Here is an 18,617-nt window from a genome sequence, read left to right on the forward strand (position 1 = left end):
CACAATTGATTCAATTGGCATATGTAAACCCTAAGGAAAGGCCAGAGCTGTCAACAAGATGTATTTTGTATAGCTTAATATCCATAGTCTCATGCACACATTGCTTTGTCACAGCTGATACCTTTCAGGTAATCAGCACAGGGTGAAAACAGTGTGTCAGAAAAATAAGCAAAGAAATAATGCTTAACAAGGTGTATTTTGCCTAGGCTTAACATCCGAAGTCTCATGCAGAGACTCACATGGCACTCAGTCTCCGTTTTCTTTTTTTTCAATCCCAGTTTATTGTATCAAAAAGAAATAAGATAAACCGTATTCCAATACATAAACATAAATTAAGTACAATAAGCTTTTCTTCGAAGGTCAGTAAACAACAAACGAGAAATAACGGTAATTATCAACACAAGGGCTTTACCATGTAGTGTAGCTATTTCCATACATTAAGGAATCAATTAGGGAGGTAACATAGTAAATTAAGTGCAATGTATAATGCAGAGCTTGTGTTCCGTGTGGTTGATTTAGGGTATATAGAGATGTTTTGGGACGCACTAAGGTTAGAGCTCATTTTGATACTTTTTGTGATAACAAGATATTGTCAAGAAAAAGAATATCAGAGGGAAGAGGAATATGAAGTAGATTCAGAATTCAGAAAAAGTGAGTAGTTCCATACACTCCGTCATGTTCTGGGGGAGGTGCGTGATGAATCGCTCGATGTCCAGGTTAGCGAAAACTGATTTTCTCTGTTAAGTCTCCAGCGCCAACAAATGTTCCAGGTCTGTGATTGAGTCCACCTCCATAGACCACTCCCCGAGAGAAGGTATGTCTGTTGTCTTCCAATGACGAGGGATGACTGCTTTAGCTGCAGATAGGAAATGGCGAAGAACGTCTTTTTTAATCAATTTGAAGGGCCCCGGAAGCTTTGAAAGGAGAGCTATTTTGGGTGAGGGTTAGATAGAGGTCATCACCAACTTACAATAGAGGTCAAAGATGTGTTGCCAGAAGGATCTAATAGGGGGGCATTCCCACCATATGTGGATCATGGTACCCTGGGAGGAACCACAGCGCCAACAAATGTCAGGAATGGACCTATTGAAATGGTACATGACAGATGGGCATGGGTTAAAGTGAAACATTTCAGCCAATCATTGGGAGAAATAGAGTGGTAAAGTTCAGATTCCCATACTTGAGTGTAAGAGGGCAGATCTGGGGTTAATGAAGACAGGAGCAAGGAGTATAGCTGAGAGAGCCCTTGGGAAGAAGGGTCTTCTTGCAAAAGTAAAGATTCGAAATTCCGTTGGCTTAGCATGTAGTTCTGAAAGGGAGGGAAAGGAGCGTATATATGATAGAGCCTGCCGACGTTGTAACCATTGGGGTAAACTACTGTCCTGTGGCACGGGAGCGCAGGTCGTCGTTAAGGAAGGGTCCACCTGGAGAACCTGAATTAATCTCCTATGTTCCTGGAGGGTCCATTTTCCGAACCTCGGTGTATGAAGAACTGGAGGGAAAGTGGGAGTCCCAAAAAAAAAAAAAAAGGAGTCATAGGGCCCGTAGAAGGTGATAGGTGAAGAACAGAATTCATATGATCCCATAAGTGAATCGTCTATCGAGTGAGACCGGAAAAGTTTGAGAGCCCGGGCCGGTGGATGGGTAAGATTCAAGGGAGAGCTTGAAGATCAAGTGGATTCAAATGACCCTCCAACTGTACCCATAATTTAGACGACTGGTGGTGGAACCAATCCAAGACTTGAGCGAGTACCGCAGCTTTATGATATAAAGCTATGTTGGAAACTCCAGCCCCACCTCGATGTTTTGGAAGGGATATAGTCACAAATCTGGTTCTAGGATGCGACGTTTGCCAAATGAATTTAGAGAACACCGTACGTAAAGATCTGAGGTATGTGGTGGAGAGAAGGATAGGGACATTTTGGAACAAATATAAAAAATGAGGGAGGGCATCCTATTTCAGCGTATTAATTCTACCGAGGCACGAAGGTCTCTTAGTAGCATGTGCCAATAGATCTAATTTAGCTTTATGTAGTAGGGGGGAGAAAATTTAATGAGTAGAGTTGGGATGCCTCAGTCGGTATGAGTTTCCCTATATGACCGATAGAAGTAGATCCGGTTTTGAAGGGGAAAGAGGTTGCGATTTGTTGTAGGACCGCTGGTGGGAGGGAGATATTCAGAAGTTCGGACTTATTATAATTTACTTTGAAGTTGCTGACTCTGCCAAATCTTTGGAATTCAGCCATGATCGCGGTGAGGGATGTCAGAGGCTGCGTGACAAAAAAAAGCAGGTTATCTGCATACAGGGCTAGTTTATTATGGAGAGGGCCCACTGAGCTTATAGCTGTGATTATAAAACATAGGCGATAGAGAACCGTTAATTCTGACGCAAGCCGAAGGTGAAGAATAAAGAGATATTATTCTCGAGATCATGTGTGGGCCCAAGCCAATCTGTTGTAGGGATAGGTAAAGGAACTGCCAACTAATGCGATCAAACGCCTTTTCTGCATCGACCAAGAGGAGGCACAAGGGGACATGAGAGCGAGGATAATCTGTCAGCAGGAGGGTTTTCAGAGTGGTCTCTGTTATCTTTTAAAGGGAACAATGCATAAAATATTTACAATCTGCAATCATGCCAGCAATTTTACCCTCAAGGCTTGCTGTATGTGTAAATATTTTAAATTGGATTTTCCACTCCTGCCGCAGGATTCTGTATGAAAACAGGAATCCAATCTTCACCCATCACAGCGAGCTTTGTCTTGGTGACCTTCAAGGACTGGGTCCCCTTGTTTTAGAGGGGCCACGGCCTTGGACCTGTAGAGCACCCTGCACAGAGCACCTTTGGGGTTTGGTATTCCAAAGGTCTGGATCCCAGGGTCCAGCGTCTAAAACGGACAGCATTACAGGCAAAACCTTGTATCTGCTTCCCGAGGCTCAGGTACCATCTTTTTAGTCCATTAATTGTGATGGATCTGATAGCTAACCCCTTAGATTCAGTGACCTTTAATTGGGGTATATAGCATATCTTCTTTCTTCTTTGAAGAGAATTGTGGAGAGACTCTCCACCGTGACCATCAACTTTAGACACTGGCGAAAAAAACGGAGGTACTTCCTATGTGGGAGGGGTTATATAGGGGGACATCCTTTCTGATTGGTTGCCAGTGTCCTTCACCTGTAGGTGGCTATATAACCCATATGTTATGATTTTTTGGCTTTGTGTCCAGTGATGTATGAAAAGAAAGTATATACTACAAAGCAAATATGTGCATCATAATAAATTGTGAACAAAGCAATACATACAAGAAATAAAAGGCTTTTATAAACATTTAAAGGTCTCTGTTGTTTTTCGTGTCTTAGTAATTTCTGTCTCAATCATCAATTCACCATGTGGTCATATCATATGCTTCCTAGCAGATAATTAATTCACCAATTTTTTTCTCCCCCGTCTATTAAGTCCCACCATCTTTCAAACTATGCTCCCACATTCAAGCATGGACCTGCAGGTATATCAGGTCCGGAAGCATTTTCCTTTAAGATACATGGTAGATCCCTTAAAGGGAAAGCGCTTCCAGACCGGATATACATACAGGTCCAAGTTTGAAGAAATGGTAAATTGTCTGCCAGGAAGCATATTATTTGACCACATGGTAAATTGATGATTGAGACAGAAATTACTGAGACACATAAAAATAGTGACGTTTATATGTTTTTGAAAAAAACATTTATTGTTCTATTTATTTCTTTGTTAACAATTTATTATGCTGCACATATTTGCTTTGTACTGTATATTATTTTTTTAACAAGGTATTATGGTGCACATATTTAATTTGTAGTGGTACAAAGGAGTAATACAGGTCAAATTGCATGTCAAATTGGAGCCTATTGCCGGCAAAAGCAGCTTCCCAATTCCTGCACTACTTTAAGCCACTTAAGGGGCAATTTCAAAAGACATCTGTGCATGAATCCGAACAGATGTCTTTCAAGTCGCCCTCAAAGTCGGACTTAAACGCGGCTTTGAAATTGTGCGAGTTCAGATGAATTTGCACGATTTCCCAGCCGTACTTAGTGTGAATGAGGACTTAATATTGGACAGGCATTGGTAGGTACTGGGATCAGGACAGCTGAAGCTTGTCCCATTTTTTTGTGCTTGAAACTGCCTGCAATTTTAGTTCAGTATGTATCATGTCAACAATAATTTTGGAGTTTTAACAAGCCTTAAAATGTAATTTATTTGCATTGTTCCATTCATTCCGGTCAGCTTAAAAGTATCTAGTTGCAGAGGACTGCAGTGACATGAACTATCTTTTTGACCTGAAAGCCCAACTGTAGACAAAACTTTTTTTAAGTTTTGAACAGACCAGAAAAGAGTAAGTTTTTTGACTGCTGTCTGGATTCCTAGCAGAGATATCTATCTTCACTACTTGGTAACATGTCAAGTGTCACAGTGACAGGCAGTGATAGGCTCACTCCCTGGTGGCAATAGATACAGCAACATTAATTTAGTAGAGTGGAGAGTGTATAGAAAGTCTGTCAGGTTTTAATTGCTTTCATTGCTCTCTGTATTTTTCTATCCTAGTGACAGATGCAGCCTTTACAGAAAAACAGAGTGATATTCCAAGTGGGGAAACAGACTACAATAAAACTTCACAGATATTCTAACTACTATCCAGTTGAAAAGTAAGAAAATTGTTTTCACAGAAGTTGGGCTTGCTGTATTTTTCTATGTCCTGCAGCAAAAGTGTTATTCTGCGGGAAACTGCACAAGTATGCACAGGCTGGATGATATGGGACAGAAACTCACCAACACCATACTTGGCTGTAAATTCAATAAGTTTCTCCTCCTCCTCTGGGTCCCATTTACCCTTCTTAATATCCTTATGAAGCCCTTTGATGTACCTACAGGATGAAAAATTCAACAATTGCAATGGAAATGTCAGGAAAGCTTTAAGGCTTGTTTCCACCATAAAAAGCAGTCTCTTTTCTCATGCTTGTATCCCTTGCTTCTATTAGGGTTCCACATGCTACATGACTGCTTTTGCCTGAAGAGTGCAGCTGCTACTTTTTGAGACAGGTTCTATTTCTCTACACCAGCCTTTTTCAACCAGGGTGCCATGGCAAAAAGCCTAAAAATTTCTTTACATTGACCTAAAATTGTCAGCCAGCAGGTGGATCAAGCCTGCCTTTGTTTTGTTACTTAAAGCCACAGGTTTTATTTGTGGTAGGAGAAGAAAAGCAGCGCCACCTCAGTGTAGATTAAAAGGATATTTATTACATAAAAACAATGTAGTAACTCCCACAGAGGAAATAGTTGATCAGCAAATGGTGATGGTTCATCTGCAACACCGTAGGGATGTTAGGGAAGTACACTGTGGCGGCAGTGGTCCTGGCTGTGTCGGTGGAGTCCGACACTTCCTGTGTTTCTCAGCATCGCCTGAGGAAGGAGCACGCATGCTCCGAATGCGAGCACCCCCCCCCGCCACTATTGGATGTAAGCCTGGATACTTAACGCTGCCAGAAACACAGGAAGTCAGACTCCACCGTCACAGCCAGGACCACTGCCGCCAGTGTACTTCCCTAACATCCCTACAGTGTTGCAGATAAACCATCACCATTTGCTGATTAACTATTTCCTCTGTGTGAGTTACTACATTGTTTTTATGTAATAACCTTTTAATCTACACTGAGGTGGCGCCACTTCTCCTACCCCTTTTTGTCTGTTGCAGAGTCCCTCTAGTTCTTTATGAAGCCTGCAGCCACCTCCACCATCCATCTCCACTAACCCCAGGGATTGAACTATCCTGCATACCTCCTAAAAAGACTACCTACAGCCACAGTTGAAACTTTTTTCATAAGAGCAAATGTACTTGACTCTTTCACTGGCGCAGGTCGAACTTTGTGTATATGTACCTTTCTTACGGGTTTTATTTGTGCAGCACTACAACCTTGGGCACCGTGCCGGCCAGCTGCTGGCACTCTAACAACCAATGATGTCATGGGATGATGAGGAAGACATTGGGCATCTGAGGACGTCCTTGTTTGCCACACTTTGTCAGCACTGGGGGTCACATTAGCTGAATGAGGAAGAAAAACGTAGGGAGTAGAGAAACGCTTAAATATAAGTCATCACCAGTGTGAAAAGGTATATTTGCTTTGTAAAAATAAACCACCCCCAATTCTAAGTGTCCAAAGTGTGTCGATGCCGCTGCATGTAAAACGATTAGTTTCGTTTTTTCAATTTTAAAAAATAGGGTGCCTCGAGGTTGTGTATTATTGTAAAGGGTGCCTTGACTGAAAAAAGGTTAAGAAACACTGCTCTATACATCACCACAATATACTGTATATATAATTCAATGCTGAACCTGTACTGAGAAAATGTGGTCATTGCTAGACTTCTCCTAAAAATGCTACTTGCCTGGTTTTAGTCATTTCTGATTCATGGAGGCAGAAAAAACATGCAGGTGGTGATATCAGAACCAGGGGTGTAACTACAGGGGATCACAACTGCAACCCGATCCCATGCTCTGGGGGGCCAGGACGGTTCCCCTGTACACCTAGATAGGAGGGGCGGCATACAGAAGCACCGATCCCCTCCAGGGGATGTGTCAGGATGGAGATTGTGGAAGGGGCCAGTAAATATGCAGTTTAGCTATTCCTGTGCATTCAATCTGTGGAGCTGTGGCTGTATTGAAGGAGATTGAGGGCTGTGTCCTCAATATCCTCTTTTTGTCTCAAAGGTGAAACATCAGAGTTCTGTTAAGACCCCTGATCTTTTACCAAAGCCCTCCAACAGGGCTCCTAAAAACATTGTTAAAAATAATAAGAAATATAATTGAAAAAAAAATAAAAATGGTGGAAAATTTATGAAAAAAAAAAACTGACACCATTGGCAGCACTACCAGGGTTGCAAAGGTCGCACTTGTGACTGTGCCCTGACATTCCACCACCAGGCTCAGAAGGAAGGGTCCCAGATGGGGGGGGGTCAGGGGGCCCTTCATGGTTTCTCCTGATGTAGGCGTTTGTTCTAGGTCAGTAAAAAACAGTAAAAAGCGCCCCATACACACGGACATGTATCCATGTGAAGAGGAAATCTTGAAAAAATTACAAACATCACATGCTAATAAGGATATTAATGACTGAGCCTTACCTCTCCCGGCACTGGACATCGCTCCTTCCTGGAACCTCAGACCGAATTTTGTACCAATCCTTCTCACCATATTTAGCTACTGCTTTTAACAACATCTGAATTGGGGCAAAAAAATGAAAATGTGCTAAGGAGACCTTAAAATTCTCAGCATTCCTGCTCTCTTAATAAAAGAAAACAACTGCTTCTGAAATTCCAAGCACAAATGCAACAAATCAGTGAAAGAAGAATGCTAACCAGTACACACTGCAAACTTGGCTCTGTTTGCAATAATCTGAGTGGTCTGTGATCCACTGAAATTAAAATTAAGAGAGCATCACACAGTTACTGTCTGTGCTGTTTAATGCCCTCTCTTCACTTTCTGAGTCACCAGTAGTGATGTCGCGAACCTAAAATTCGCCGTTCGCGAACAGCGAACGCGAACATCGGCAAATGTTCGCGAACCGGCGAACCGCCATAGACTTCAATAGGCAGGCGAATTTTAAAACACACAGGGACTCTTTCTGGCCACAATAGTGATGGAAAAGTTGTTTCAAGGGGACTAACACCTGGACTGTGGCATGCCGGAGAGGGATCACGCAAAAAAAAGTTCTTAAAAATTATATTTTTTTGATAGAGAGCCAATTATTGGAAAAATTAAAAAAAAATAAAAATAAAAAATTTCTTTGGATTTAGCATCTGGGGGGTCTAAAAAGTGTACCTGTGAAGTTTCAGCTCTGTAGCATGTCCAGAACCCCTAAAAAACAGCATTTTTCTTATATTTTCAGGAATATGGCTTCTCTGCGGCTGGCTTTTTCTCTTGCAGGCATTTATCGGGCATTTTTTTAGGCAGGCATGTCATTTTTTGTATTTAGTGTCTGGGGGGTCTAAAAAGTGTACCTGTCAATTTTCAGCTCTGTAGCATGTCCAGAACCCCTAAAAAACAGCATTTTTCTTATATTTTCAGGAATATGGCTTCTCTGCGGCTGGCTTTTTCTCTTGCAGGCATTTAGCGGGCATTTTTTTAGGCAGGCATGTCATTTTCTTATTTAGTGTCTGGGGGGTCTAAAAAGTGTACCTGTCAAGTTTCAGCTCTGTAGCATGTCCAGAACCCCTAAAAAACAGCATTTTTCTTATATTTTCAGTAATACGGCTTCTCTGCGGCTGTCTTTTTCTCTTGCAGGCATTTATCGGGCATTTTTTTAGGCAGGCATGTCATTTTTTGTATTTAGTGTCTGGGGGGTCTAAAAAGTGTACCTGTCAATTTTCAGCTCTGTAGCATGTCCAGAACCCCTAAAAAACAGCATTTTTCTTATATTTTCAGGAATATGGCTTCTCTGCGGCTGGCTTTTTCTCTTGCAGGCATTTATCGGGCATTTTTTTAGGCAGGCATGTCATTTTTTGTATTTAGTGTCTGGGGGGTCTAAAAAGTGTACCTGTCAATTTTCAGCTCTGTAGCATGTCCAGAACCCCTAAAAAACAGCATTTTTCTTATATTTTCAGGAATATGGCTTCTCTGCGGCTGGCTTTTTCTCTTGCAGGCATTTATCGGGCATTTTTTTAGGCAGGCATGTCATTTTTTGTATTTAGTGTCTGGGGGGTCTAAAAAGTGTACCTGTCAATTTTCAGCTCTGTAGCATGTCCAGAACCCCTAAAAAACAGCATTTTTCTTATATTTTCAGGAATAGGGCTTCTCTGCGGCTGGCTTTTTCTCTTGCAGGCATTTAGCGGGCATTTTTTTAGGCAGGCATGTCATTTTCTTATTTAGTGTCTGGGGGGTCTAAAAAGTGTACCTGTCAAGTTTCAGCTCTGTAGCATGTCCAGAACCCCTAAAAAACAGCATTTTTCTTATATTTTCAGTAATACGGCTTCTCTGCGGCTGTCTTTTTCTCTTGCAGGCATTTATCGGGCATTTTTTTAGGCAGGCATGTCATTTTTTGTATTTAGTGTCTGGGGGGTCTAAAAAGTGTACCTGTCAATTTTCAGCTCTGTAGCATGTCCAGAACCCCTAAAAAACAGCATTTTTCTTATATTTTCAGGAATATGGCTTCTCTGCGGCTGGCTTTTTCTCTTGCAGGCATTTATCGGGCATTTTTTTAGGCAGGCATGTCATTTTTTGTATTTAGTGTCTGGGGGGTCTAAAAAGTGTACCTGTCAATTTTCAGCTCTGTAGCATGTCCAGAACCCCTAAAAAACAGCATTTTTCTTATATTTTCAGGAATATGGCTTCTCTGCGGCTGGCTTTTTCTCTTGCAGGCATTTATCGGGCATTTTTTTAGGCAGGCATGTCATTTTTTGTATTTAGTGTCTGGGGGGTCTAAAAAGTGTACCTGTCAATTTTCAGCTCTGTAGCATGTCCAGAACCCCTAAAAAACAGCATTTTTCTTATATTTTCAGGAATATGGCTTCTCTGCGGCTGGCTTTTTCTCTTGCAGGCATTTAGCGGGCATTTTTTTAGGCAGGCATGTCATTTTTTGTATTTAGTGTCTGGGGGGTCTAAAAAGTGTACCTGTCAAGTTTCAGCTCTGTAGCATGTCCAGAACCCCTAAAAAACAGCATTTTTCTTATATTTTCAGGAATACGGCTTCTCTGCGGCTGTCTTTTTCTCTTGCAGGCATTTATCGGGCATTTTTTTAGGCAGGCATGTCATTTTTTGTATTTAGTGTCTGGGGGGTCTAAAAAGTGTACCTGTCAAGTTTCAGCTCTGTAGCATGTCCAGAACCCCTAAAAAAAAGCATTTTTCTTATATTTTCAGGAATACGGCTTCTCTGCGGCTGGCTTTTTCTCTTGCAGGCATATATATCAGTGGTGGGTGGGCAGTGGCACAGTACACTCTCTGTGGACCTGGCAGCAGTCACTGGCACCCAGGCAACTGCAATTTAAAAAATATATATATATTTTTTTTACTTTGCAAGCTGCTGTGCCACTTTATATATCAGTGGTGGGTGGGCAGTGGCACAGTACACTCTCTGTGGACCTGACAGCAGTCACTGGCACCCAGGCAACTGCAATTTAAAAAATATATATATATTTTTTTACTTTGCAAGCTGCTGTGCCACTTTATATATCAGTGGTGGGTGGGCAGTGGCACAGTACACTCTCTGTGGACCTGACAGCAGTCACTGGCACCCAGGCAACTGCAATTTAAAAAAAATATATTTTATTTTACTTTGCAAGCTGCTGTGCCACCTTATATATCAGTGGTGGGTGGGCAGTGGCACAGTACACTCTCTGTGGACCTGACAGCAGTCACTGGCACCCAGGCAACTGCAATTTAAAAAATATATATATTTTTTTTTACTTTGCAAGCTGCTGTGCCACCTTATATATCAGTGGTGGGTGGGCAGTGGCACAGTACACTCTCTGTGGACCTGACAGCAGTCACTGGCACCCAGGCAACTGCAATTTTAAAAAAATATATTTTATTTTACTTTGCAAGCTGCTGTGCCACCTTATATATCAGTGGTGGGTGGGCAGTGGCACAGTACACTCTCTGTGGACCTGACAGCAGTCACTGGCACCCAGGCAACTGCAATTTAAAAAAATATATATATTTTTTTTACTTTGCAAGCTGCTGTGCCACCTTATATATCAGTGGTGGGTGGGCAGTGGCACAGTACACTCTCTGTGGACCTGACAGCAGTCACTGGCACCCAGGCAACTGCAATTTAAAAAATATATATATTTTTTTTTACTTTGCAAGCTGCTGTGCCACCTTATATATCAGTGGTGGGTGGGCAGTGGCACAGTACACTCTCTGTGGACCTGACAGCAGTCACTGGCACCCAGGCAACTGCAATTTAAAAAAATATATATATTTTTTTTACTTTGCAAGCTGCTGTGCCACCTTATATATCAGTGGTGGGTGGGCACACAGTGGCACTGCAGTGGGCACAGTACACTCTGTGGACCTGACAGTCACTGGCAGCCCAGGCAACTGCAATAATAAAAAATATTTTTTTTTTTCAATTTATTGCAACAAGATGCTGTGCCAACGTATATATATCAGTGGTGGGCAGTGCACTGCAGTGGGTACAGTGCACTCTGTGGACCTGACACAGCACTCACTGCAATTATGACAGAGGAAAAAAAAATATTTTTTAAAATGCCAGGTACTGTGCCTGTGCCACCCGAAATGAGTGTGGTGTGCACACAGTACAGTCTGTGGTAGGTCTGTGGCCTCTCACACACAGCGGGCAGGCAACTGCAGTGTACAATAGATATATATATATATATATATATATATATATATATATATATATATATATAAAGAAAAAAATCTATTACCTTACCAGCCCTTAAAAGGGCTTTTGGGGACACTATATATATATATATATATATATATAAATAAAAAAATCCTCAATTACCAGCCCTTAAAAGGGCTTTTGGGGACACTAGATAGATATAGATATATATATATATATATATATGAAGAAACAACTCAATTACCAGCCCTTAAAAGGGCTTTTGGGGACGCTAGGTATATATATATATATATATATATATATATATATATATATATATATATATATATAAAAAACCCACAAATACCAGCCCTTAGAAGGGCTTTTTGGGGTGCTGATATTACAGCAGTAGTGGACCAAGAACACTGCAAGACCAGGAACACTGACTAACTGTCCCTAGCTTAACAGCAGCAGCAGCAGCAGCAGCTCTCCCTACTCTCACTACACACACTGCTTCAGAATGATCTAAGATGGATGCTGCCCTTGCTTATTTATAGGAGGTGGGAGGGTGTGGGAGGGAGGTACGCTGATTGGCTGGAAATGTGTCTGCTGACTGTAAAGTTCAGGGTCAAAGTTTGCCTCAATGATGTCTTATGGGGGGCGGACCGAACATCGCATATGTTCGCCGGCAGCGGCGAACGCGAACATGCTAAGTTCGCCGGGAACTGTTCGCCGGCGAACAGTTCTATACATCTCTAATCACCAGTCACATTCAAAGTTCCAAGGCAGGTTTCAATCTGATTAGCAGTTGTAAAATATATCCTTAGTACTGATGCTTTGGTGCATCGGGCTTAAACCAGATATAACATGCTAAAACTGTAAAGAAAACTCATTCTTAAAATCACAATAAAAGATGGGGTTTTTCCCAAACTCCTTATTTGCTGCACAAGTGATTGACTCACTAGCTCTGACAGAGGTCTGCATTAAACTACTGAGGTGGAATTAATGGAATTCAAGCAATGTCATATTTCTCTCACATTCTACTTTAGATGTGAGAGTATTATGGCTGATATAATGGAGCTACTCACTTCATCTTCCTCTTTGGTCCATGGGCCTTTCTTCAAACTGGGATCCAGGCACTTTGTCCATCGATACAGGAGCTGCAAACCGTCTCGACCCTCCATGAAATAAGAGACTTAAAAAACATTTTTAAAAAAATACACAATCAAATAAAAAAAAACAACAAAAAAAAAAAACAAAACACTGATTTCCTAAAAGTTAAAAATTGCTAGACTACACGCTATGCATTGACTTTCCACCTCCAACTGTATCAGATATACTCAACCAGGTGTTGATTTTGTACATGTAATCTGGACTAGGGATGATCGAACAGTTCGGGTCGACCATCGGTTCGACCCGAACATTGACTGTTCGAAATTCGGCCGAATTCCGAACTTTTTGCAGAAAAAGTTCGGAATTCGGCAACCAGAACCGACCAAAATGCAATGGGACAGGAACTGGGCTTTAAAAGCCCGTGATTGGACCAGAACCATCAGTAAAAGCTGATTGAGGGGGCAGGAGAATGCTAGGAATGGGATTGGAGTGACTAGGGGGTCCAGAGGCCAATCATTAGTGAATACGCCCCCCAGTATATAAGATAGCCCCGCCAAATCTCTAGCATTGTAATACAGGGGCTGTGGAAGAGAGTGGAAGCAGTTCTGTTACTTCTGCTTCAAAGTGTCATTTAGCAATTATTAGTGTCAGGAAAGGGATATCTAGTGTAGTTAGGGTACTATTTTCCACTATAGTTAGATTCAAAAATATAGTTTCTGTAGGGAAAGTGTTAAGTGTCAGGGTGACCGTAGTGTAGTGTAGGGTTAACTGACTGACTGCTATGGCAGGGTGACCAAACCCTTCCATGTCAGGGTGACCGCCATAGAAAAAAGATTGTTTCTATTAGAATTGCTATAGAACATGCATATGGCTTCTCCCCTGTGACACCCGGCTTTTTGTTGCAGACGTTTTATTGGGCTTTTTTGTGGACTTCTTTGGAGGCAGGCATGACATCAGAACTTCTGTGTAGGGGTATATACACACACACACACACGTATGTATATATACACATATATAGGTGTGAAAGTAGCAGAACCCAATGCTTGCGCTAATGAAATAATTAACATGCATATGGCTTCGCTCCTATCACACCTATATGTGTATAAATACATACAAGTGTGTGTGTATATATACCCCTATACAGAAGTTCAGATGTTATGCCTGCCTCCAAAGATGCCAAAAAAATGCTCAACAAAAAAAAAAAACGCCAGCAAAAAAACACCTGGGCGTTTTAGTAGCAGGCGTTTTTTTGGGCATTTTTTGGGCGTCTTTGGAGGCAGGCATGACATCTGAACTTCTGTATAGGGGTATATACACACACACACTTATATGTATTTATACACATACACACATATAGGTGTGATAGGAGCGAAGCCATATACATGTTAATTATTTCATTAGCGCAAGCACTGGGTTCTGCTACTTTCACACCTATATATGTGTATGTGTATATATACATACGTGTGTGTGTGTGTATATATACCCCTACACAGAAGTTCTGATGTCATGCCTGCCTCCAAACACGTCCACAAAAAAGCCCAATAAAACGCCTGCAACAAAAAGCCGGGTGTCACAGGGGAGAAGCCACTATCCTGTTCTAAAGCAATTCTAATACAAACAAACTTTTTTTTCTGGTTCTGGACATGCTACAGAGCTGAAACTTCACAGGTACACTTTTTAGACCCCCCCAGACACCAAAGAAATCTCATTTAATTTTTTTTTTTTTTTCAATAATTTTTTCAATAATTGGCTCTCTATCAAAAATGACAATTTCTAAGAACTTTTTTTTTTGTGTGATTAATAGTCCCTGGGGCATGACCCAGAACCCTAGGCACTTTTTGGGGCATTTATTGGGTTTTAGGGCTTCAAAATGGTGTTTTTTGATTACCGAAGTTCGGGTCCCATTGATTTCAATGGGGTTCTGAAATCCGGGCCGAACTTTCGGGAAGTTCGGGTGTTCTGGTCGAACCAAACTTTTGAAAAGTTCGATCATCCCTAATCTGGACCTGCCCGATAATCACCTGATACTGGAGGAACGTCGTGGATTTACTCTCCTCTGTACTTTTCACCCTTGTCCAATTGACCCCCAAAATTGGTTTACTGGGATTGTTTCATCCCAGGGGGACACATGCTGGAGTTCTTCCAATAAAGAAGGGTTCTTTAATTGGCACTTCTCTCTCTCTCTTCTCTCCCTTCACAGGTAAACCATCTATATTACTGCCGTTTCCCATCCACCTTAAACTAAAAACTGACTGCTCTCAAATGTCTTTATGGCAAACCTGCATCAACAGTATATTACTGCTGTTTCCCATCCATCTGTAACTCTGTTCACATTATTGTGTTCTTTATTTGGTTCTTAAATCACTTACCTAAATTATGACAGATCTCAATATCTACAACCCTGCCTTCTTGCAGTTTGATTGTGGTGTGAAATGTTTGGTGTATCAACTGTTGCCTGATAACTCCTGGATTGAAGATTAGGCAAATTCCATACTCACCCACCACAGTATAAAACAAGACCACCTTTATGGGGGACACATGCCAGGGGGGCGCGTGCTGGCGTTCCTCCAATAACGTGGGGTACTTTAAATAAGTGGCACTTCTGCTCTTGCACTTCAGTGAATGGACAAAGCAAACATCTACAGCAAGCTATTTTACAAAACACCAGACTGCATGTGATCTAGTTTCCCCATCCAGCTCTTCTTCCTCTCTGTAACATGCGCTATTTACCTCTTCTGTTCACATTTGTATCCTCTCTCCTTGAACTCTTTTCTTCACCCCTTTTCCCCACCTCACAATCTGTAAATATCACCCTCACTTCTGTACTCACCTTATTACTGCACTCATCACCTCCTCCTAATTCTAATCCCACATGCTAAAAAAAAACCCCAGAAAGCTGAGGCATATCCCCTCATACAAATCGCACTCTCATATCACTTCCCTCACCCTTCTGCTTCTCCTAAACTCTGGAGACATATCCCCAAACCCTGGGACTCCATCATTTAACTGTACCTAACGCACCCAGTACCCTCTGACAGCAGCTGCAAAATCCACACAATTTAGCTTCTTCTTCCCTTCTCCTGTGCCCTCTGGAATGCCTGCTCTGTTTGCAACAAACACCTCTGTTCATGACCACTTTGTCACAAACTTCTTTATTCTACTTGCTGTCACCGAAACGTGGCTTCATAAATCCAACACTGCTTTTCCTGCTTTCCTCTCCCATGGTAGCCTTTTTTGGACTCACTCGCCTAGGGCTAGTAGACGCAAGGGAGGTGGAGTGGGAATCTTCCTATCCGCACATAGCACCTTCCAGGTTCTTCACTCTCCTCTCTCTCTGTCCCTCTCATCATTTGAAACTCACTTTATACGTCTATTTTCTCCCATTTTCTTAAGAGATTGCGGTGGTCTACTGGCCCCCTGGACCGATATCAACTTTCCTTGAGGACTTCTCTGCCTGGCTACCCTACTTTCTCTCTTCAGAAATCTCCACAATCATTCTCAGGGACTTTAACCTCCCTGGCGGTATGATTCTTTTGGATTTTAGGTGCTGAAAGCGGTACCATTATTTTGCATGTAATTCTTAAGAATGAGCAGCCCAAACCAACTATTTACATATGATTTTTTTTTTCTCCCTCTGCCCGGAAGTACTTTCAGGAAGTGACATCGTGTGATGATCCTCTGCCCGGAACTACTTTGACGCGTTTCGCCCGCCTACCGTCTTTGATAACGCCCATAGTAGTCGGGCGAAACGCGTCAACGTACTTCCGGGCAGAGGATCATCACACGACGTCACTTCCTGAAACCACCGTGGAACGCACGCCGGCAGCGTACCCAGAAGTGGATCGATTCGCTGTGATTTTCACTGCACATTAATGCTGATATATGCTGCACTTTTGTGAGTAATTTTAATATATTTTATCATAATAAACACCCCACGGGCTTCACTATGTTTGGCTCCTTCCCTATTTTGAACATCTGACCAAGGGGAGAGCATAGAGGAAGCTGGAGGTATTTGGAGGCTGTACTTGATTCATCCATCCTGTGAATATTACTGCATTTTGAGGCTTGATTACATTCTAGGTCTGGTGAGTGCATCACCAAAAGGGTTTCTTTTCTGAGAGCACCTTGGCACTTATGTGGAACACTTCAAGCACCTTTTTCAGCACTTTAGTTCTACTTTAAGTGGACCACTTATTTTGGACTGCACCTTATCCAGTACTTTTGCACTATTTGCATTTTTGCACCATGAATATTTTATGAATGCACTTTAACTCATCTATGCACTATGCACTTTTATTATTAACTATACATTTAGCATCATTGTATGAATTGATTATTTAACACTGGTTCACTTTATTTTTTTTATCATTATCGCATATGCCTGTTAGCGCTACTTTAGATTGTTTTTTAGTATCTCGGACCTGCCTAGTGTGTTCCTTGTTCTTCATGATGCTCTCTGCGCTTTAAACGGACCTCTGAGACTATCACAGTGCAGGTGCATTTATACGGAGACTTGATTACACACAGGTGGATTCTATTTATCATCATTAGTCATTTAGATCAACATTGGATCATTCAGAGATCCTCACTGAACTTCTGGAGAGAGTTTGCTGCACTGAAAGTAAAGGGGCTGAATAATTTTGCACGCCCCATTTTTCAGTTCTTTATTTGTTAAAGTTTGAAACATCCAACAAATTTCGTTTCACTTCATGATTGTGTCCCACTTGTTGTTGATTCTTAACAAAAAATGCATTTTTTTTTTTATCTTCATATTTGAAGCCTGAAATGTGGCAACAGGTCGCAAAGTTCAAGGGGGCCGAATACTTTCGCAAGGCACTGTGTGTATATATATATATATATATATATATATATATATACACACACACACACACACACACACATATATACACACATAAAAAGTACAGCAAAACTACAGGAAAGGGCACTAGGGGGCAAACTAATGTGAATTTATTTTATTTTGAACTGTATCAGTGTGTTTGGTGTGTTTTACATTTGAATTTGCCGCTGATTCCACCCCCCCTGCGAACGTCACGTCACAGGAGACGGAAGCCGGGGCACACAGAGCATCAGGAGGAAGATCCGCCGCCACACACCGCCGGGATACATCGCTGAATCCCGGTGATGAGGTAAGTAACCCCTCTACCAGGATCCAGCGATCTTCCTAGCGGTACCCCGAGTGTGGTTCGGGGTTACCGCTTTTGGCACTGAAATTTAACCCCCGAGCCACACTCGGGAATACCGCTAGGAAGGTTAACATATCTGTTAATACCAACACGTCTTAGTCTATCCTCGAACAATCCTTTTCCTCTCTCTGATCAGCACCTTATTAGTTTAACTATCTCCCTGTCTTCCACCACCTCTCCTGCCAACCAACAATTATCCGTAGAAACCTTCGTCACTTTAACCCTTCTCCTCTGTATTCTGCTACGGACCACCTTTAACAAAATCTCACCCGTGTCCTGCCCCAATCTAGCCACTTCTGTCTACAATAGATACTTGACCTCTGCCCTGGACAAGCTCACCCCCTCACTACACACAGAATCAGGCCCCGGCTGTCCTGCCCCTACAACCCTGGCAAAGAGATGCCACCAAAAGTCTCAAAAATTGTAGCCGCGCTCTTGAGCATCTGTGGCATAAGACTAAGTCTCACAAAGACTTCAACCAATTCAAATTTTCCCTCCAAAATACAATTCTTGCCAAGCAGACCTATTTTATCACTCTCATTAACCCCATCTCATCCAGTCACCATCAACTCCTCTCTACCTTTAACTCTCTACTTCGTCCTCCCCTGCTTCCACCAATTAACTCAATTACTGCCCAGGAGATCGCCAGTCACTTCAACAAAAAGATTGATTTCTTTTGTGATGAAATCTCCCCCATGTCCGAAGGTACAATCAACATTTCCCTTATTCAACCCTGCTAATATGAATAAGGTTGCTAAACTTGTTTCTAACCCCCACCTAACCATCTGCCCCCTGTTCCCTCTCAAATACTTCGGTCACCCTCTATCCTATACTCTCCAACCCACATCTTCAATCTCTCCCTCTCTTCTGGCATCTTCCCCAACTCTTTAAAACATGCACTAGTCACCCCCATACCTAAAAAACCCTCCTTGGACCCCACCAATCTTAACAACCTACACCCCATTCTCCTTGCTTTCCTTTTCCTCCAAACTCCTT

At 42.0% G+C, this 18,617-nt stretch overlaps 1 protein-coding gene across 1 annotated transcript in view; it reads right to left on the bottom strand.

The window, feature by feature from the left end:
- SNAPC4 (small nuclear RNA activating complex polypeptide 4) overlaps positions 1 to 18,617 on the bottom strand; it is a 185,220-nt gene that overhangs the window by 119,822 nt on the left and 46,781 nt on the right. Inside the window, exons 12-14 of the mRNA XM_082264404.1 lie at positions 12,393 to 12,499; positions 7,145 to 7,239; positions 4,802 to 4,896 (exon numbers count right to left, since the gene is read on the bottom strand). Of these exons, the coding sequence (XP_082120530.1) occupies positions 4,802 to 4,896; positions 7,145 to 7,239; positions 12,393 to 12,499 (297 nt within the window). The remainder of the gene's footprint in view (positions 1 to 4,801; positions 4,897 to 7,144; positions 7,240 to 12,392; positions 12,500 to 18,617) is intronic.

The sequence above is a fragment of the Pelophylax lessonae genome, assembly GCF_965119305.1.
Source record: "Pelophylax lessonae genome assembly, chromosome: 7".
Classification (NCBI taxonomy): domain Eukaryota; kingdom Metazoa; phylum Chordata; class Amphibia; order Anura; family Ranidae; genus Pelophylax; species Pelophylax lessonae.